A 4973-nucleotide genomic window follows, 5' to 3' on the forward strand; every position below is an offset into this window, starting at 1 on the left:
TTTTTGCAAATATTCACTCATTGAGTACAGCTTTTTTGGAACGTGTTGCAGGCATGAAATTCAAAATGAGTGAATATTTGCAAAAAGAAAATAAAGTTTTTCAGTTTGAACTTTAAATATCTTGTCTTTGTAGTGTATTCAATTGAATGTAGGTCAAAAAGGATTTGCAAATCACTGTATTCTGTTTCTATTTACATTTTACACAATGTCCCAACTTCTTTGGAATTGGGGTTTGTATCTCAGATCATTAAATCATGAGATCATCAGATCATTAGAACATCACATCATTAGATCATTAAATCATCAGATCATTACATCATCATATCATGAATCATCAGATCATTAAACCATCATATCATTAAATCATCAGATCATTAAATTATGAGATCATCAGATCATTAAATCATCAGATCATGTCATTAGATCATGAGATCATTAAATCATGAGATCAATAGATCATTAGAGCATCCGATCATTAAATTAAAATGTGAAAAGAGCAGCAGGAATGTGAAGGTGATTGAACTGGTGGACTTGGGGATGGACTGTGTTGTGTCCTTGTGTCTTCAGAGCACCGTAGATAAACTCATTAAGAAGACCAACCTTGCTGTGCTGATCGGGACCAATAGCTGGAGGGAGCAGTTTGTGGAGGCCATCACAGTCAGCTCAGGTACAAACTCACCTGTCCTCTGTCTTGTTGTCTGTTCCAGCTTGTAGTTAGGACAGGTAACAGAGTGGCTCCATTATTGACTTTGATGTTGAATCCTGGCTCTTCCTCCCTCTCCTCCTCAGGTGATGATGATGATGATGAATGTGGCCAGGAGAAGCTGCCCTCCTGTTTTGACTACGTCATGCACTTCCTCACCGTCTTCTGGAAGCTTCTCTTCGCCTTTGTCCCGCCCACCGACTACTGGAACGGCTGGGCCTGCTTCGTCGTCTCCATCTCCGTCATTGGTCTCCTGACGGCGGTGATCGGCGACCTGGCGTCTCACTTTGGCTGCACCGTCGGTCTCAAAGACTCCGTCACTGCTGTGGTGTTTGTAGCTCTGGGCACTTCTGTACCAGGTCAGACCTGAACCTGTCACTCGTTCCCTGTGGAGACCTTGAATTAAATACAACATGGTGCATTTACTGCTTTCATTTACAATAAGTAAGAACCAGAACAGACTGAATTAATTCCCTTCACTCTCCCTCAGACACATTTGCCAGTAAGGTGGCGGCCATCCAGGACCAGTACGCCGACGCCTCCATTGGCAACGTGACGGGAAGTAATGCTGTCAACGTCTTCCTGGGGATTGGCGTGGCGTGGTCCATTGCTGCCATCTACCACTACTCCGAGGGCAAGGAGTTCAGGGTCAACCCTGGTACGCTTGCTTTCTCCGTGACGCTCTTCACCATCTTCGCCTTTATCTGTATAGCTGTCCTCATCTACCGCCGGCGGCCAGAGATCGGCGGGGAGCTCGGCGGCCCCCGGGTCCCTAAAGTCCTCACCACCAGTTTGTTCTTCAGCCTGTGGTTGATGTACATCGTGTTCTCCTCGCTGGAAGCCTACTGCCATGTAGAGGGCTTCTAAGAGTTCTGCTTCCAATGGGTTCCAAGAGGTTCTAACACAACTGATGAACAGTTCTGATGGATTTCCAAAGGTTCCAACAGGTTCCTGCGGATTCTGACAGGTTCCTATAATTTCTGTTATTTGTCTAAAGGTTGTAAGATTGGTCTATTCCTTAAGGTTCTAGAGGAATTGTAATTTAATTCAGGTGTCTGTGTTTTGCTGATGTGGTTTATAAACACAGATAAATACATATTCTGATGGACTCTGTCTTTTTATGTTCTTTAAAGACCTGACAGGTTGAAAACATCTTTGAGGTTTGAAGAAATCCTTGAGGTTCCTGAACGATTCTGTAGGTTCTTGATGTATTTCTAAAGTTTCCTGAAGGTTCCTTTCATTTGTGATAGGTTCCTATAATTTCTGTTATTTGTCTAAAACTCTGGATAGACTTGTCATGGTTATAAAAGCTTCCTGACTATCGTGGATTTCTAAAGGTTTAAACAGGTTCCTGTGATCTGTGTAAGGCTTTGGACAAACATTAGCTCCTGACAGGTTCCTTGTTCCGTCTTACTCGCTGGTTTCCTAAAGGTTCTGATGGACACGTAACAGTTCTACCAATATTTGGCTAAACATTTTGATGAACATATATTCTAACTGTACAGTTCTTTTAGGTTCTATATGGGTCCAACAGGTTCAGAACATCTTTGATAGGTCTCTAACGGTCCCAAAGGTTTTGAACAGATCTCCAAAGACTCTTGGGGAAACCTCAGAACCCCTGAACCTTTACTTCGTCTTCCTCTGGTGAGTAACATCGATCTGTTCTCTGGCTGCTGAGTGCTGGCGACTTCCAGGACTCGACGATCTTCATCCTCACATACCTCCCGAACATTTACAGACCTGCATTGTGACTCCTTCACCTGTACCTTTAAGAAATGTGTAACATAAAGCATTTTCATTTGGACCTGCATGGCCTTTGAAACCACAGCAGTGACCAGCGTCTGTGGAGACGAAGGAGGCAGCTCAGGCTGTAGACTTGCAGTGATAGTGTTGCACCTTCATGAATATCTGCACTGAGTTTGAAATATAGTTAATGAAAATAAAGGAAGTGCAGCAGGTTTCAGAGTCTGGTGTCGGCTGAACAGAGACCATGAACTCTGGTTGGACCTGATCTGCTGCAGCAGTGAAACTGTAATGATGTGTATGTTTGTGTGTGAGCTCATATGTAACCTCAAAGAGTTCAGTCCCCGATGGTCTGCGGTGTGATTGGTTGTTTGGAAACAGCAGCCGTCTGCCTATTGGAGGATGTAAACAGAGGAGTTGTTGCTTATTGTCTGACTACAGAATGCAGTGTCTTTCCTTCAACTATTAAAGTACAGTGAGTGACATGTTGTCGTCGTCTCTGCTTTTGAATCTTCCTCCTCTCTGATTGGTCCAGAGTCAGCTGACAAAGTCTCAGTCACACAGTTCCAACGCGCTGCAATCAAAACATTTCCATGAGGAGAAACAGGCTGCAGATTCAGAAATATGTGTAAACACAGAACAAATAGAAGAACAACAACAAAAACACAGAAAGAAGCTGCATCTCCAGACAGCACGTCAGAGCTCCAGGCCTCTAGGGGGAGCTCTGAGTGGAACACCCATAGAGCGTATATAAGCTAACGCTAACACTAGCTTCATGTTCTGTTGCTCTTTTATACTGTAAAAAAAAAAAACACAAAACTTTTTATGTCACTTCTTCTTTCTTCCCTCAGACTCTCTCGTTTGGTCAAAGGTCAGAGGTTGTAGGTCTCACCTCTCTGGTTGAAGCTCAAGCTAATGCTGAAGTTGCACTTAGAGCTCCCTCTAGAGGCCTGGAGCTCTTCCATTGTGTTTTTGAATCTGCATCATTCCTGAATTTGAAGCTGTGGCTCCTAATGGAAGTGTTCTTGGCCTCTGTACGTAGCCCACAGCTCCACAGCATGACACCATGATTACTCCTATTATGAGGTATTATGGGAAGTGTAGTTTATCCCTCAAATAAGAATAAGAGAAGATCCTTTAATACTAACCTGTTGTGTTATTCTCTACTCTCAGTTTATTTATTCCTCAAAATCAAAAAGTCTTCTTCCTGTTACTGACAGCTGTTTAACAGTCAGTGAAAACTATTTTCTCTAACATGTCAGATCACAGAGCAGCAGCAGGAGGAGGAGGAGGAGCACGGTGTGAACAAGACACAGGTTTATTATTTCACACAGGATCTCACGTTTTACAAAAGATCTCTCTGCCTCTTTAAAGGGTTAAAGCTCTGAGACACACGACATCACACACTGACGCTACAGGCTGAGCATCACGTGATCTTACGGTGGCCCTGAGAGGTCAACTCTCTCCCAACACATGTACAGACGAAACACAAACAGCTTCAGAAACACCTTCATCTGCTTGACAACACATGAGCACAACAGGAAGTGTTTGCAGGGGGACAGTAAAAAGTGATGAACCAGGCTGAGACACATTTACATGGATGTATTTTAATAAATCCATGTGTACTTATTGTTCAGTTAACTTCAACCAGGGCGTCTCGTGCATCACTTCTTAGTGTCCCCCTGGAAACACTTCCTGTTGTGTTGTGAGTATCTGCACTCATGTCCTTTCTCCAGCTGCAGGTGTTGACCGCTCTGGGCCACCGTACCATCAGCTCATGTTCAACAGCTGGTGCAGTATCTTCATTTCACAGCATGGAGTCATCTCCATAGCAACGGCAGCTGAGGGATCGTGGGTACTGTAGTGTTTAGTGCAACCGCTATGTCAATAAGCTGCACGTCTGTGTTAAAGGACTCGTTGCTATGACAACAGCTCCACACAGTGCATTCAGAAAGTCTCCAGAGTTGTTGTTCGTCAGTCTTCACTCAGTATCCATGACGACAGAGTGAAAACAGGAAACAGCATAGTCACGCTTTTATTCTGGAGACTTTCTGAATCAAACAGGAACTTGTGTCAAATATTAAATTACATCCGTTAATCCAAGTACAAATATCATTATTACTAATTAACACACACACACACATGAAGGTTAGAACAGTATTTACAGTCAGTCAGAAATATCATCATTAATTAATATTTATATTATTATTATAATTAAAAGTTACAAATATGATGTGAGTGAAAAAAGGCAAACGAGGTTTCTGATCTGATCGGGGGGGTGAAGATGAAGGGGGAGGAGGAGGAAGAGGAGGAGGAGGAGGAGGAGGAGGAAGAGGAAGAGGAGGAGGAGGAGGAAGAGGAAGAGAGAGAGAAAGAGGAGGATGAGGTTCAGAGTTTGTTGTAGCTGAAGATCCCAACAGGAAAGTGTTTGACGTGTGTCGGCCACTGAGCAGCGAGCTGGAAAAACTTCACATCGTTCCACTCAACTCCATCTATAGACACTGGGGGGGGGGGGGGGGGGGGGGGG

The 4973-nt window shown here is 43.7% G+C and overlaps 2 protein-coding genes across 3 annotated transcripts in view; one reads left to right on the forward strand and one right to left on the reverse strand.

The window, feature by feature from the left end:
• LOC111672871 (sodium/calcium exchanger 1-like) overlaps positions 1-2931 on the forward strand; it is a 14139-nt gene extending 11208 nt beyond the window's left edge. For both annotated transcript variants that reach the window (XM_087169669.1, XM_087169668.1), the window contains 3 exons: positions 464-667; positions 790-1062; positions 1194-2931. In XM_087169669.1, the coding sequence (XP_087025795.1) occupies positions 464-667; positions 790-1062; positions 1194-1570 (854 nt within the window). In that variant the 3' untranslated portion in view covers positions 1571-2931. The remainder of the gene's footprint in view (positions 1-463; positions 668-789; positions 1063-1193) is intronic.
• Positions 2932-3741: 810 nt separating this feature from the next.
• The window catches only part of LOC111672872 (phosphofurin acidic cluster sorting protein 1-like), a 15453-nt gene continuing 14221 nt past the window's right edge, over positions 3742-4973 (reverse strand). Inside the window, exon 24 of the mRNA XM_023430448.2 lies at positions 3742-4947. Coding sequence (XP_023286216.2) covers positions 4835-4947 — 113 coding nt within the window. The 3' untranslated portion in view covers positions 3742-4834. The remainder of the gene's footprint in view (positions 4948-4973) is intronic.

Source organism: Seriola lalandi, unplaced genomic scaffold (assembly GCF_002814215.2).
Source record: "Seriola lalandi dorsalis isolate HSWRI2012SDOR001 ecotype SW California unplaced genomic scaffold, Sedor1 jcf7180002054905, whole genome shotgun sequence".
Classification (NCBI taxonomy): Eukaryota; Metazoa; Chordata; class Actinopteri; order Carangiformes; family Carangidae; genus Seriola; species Seriola lalandi.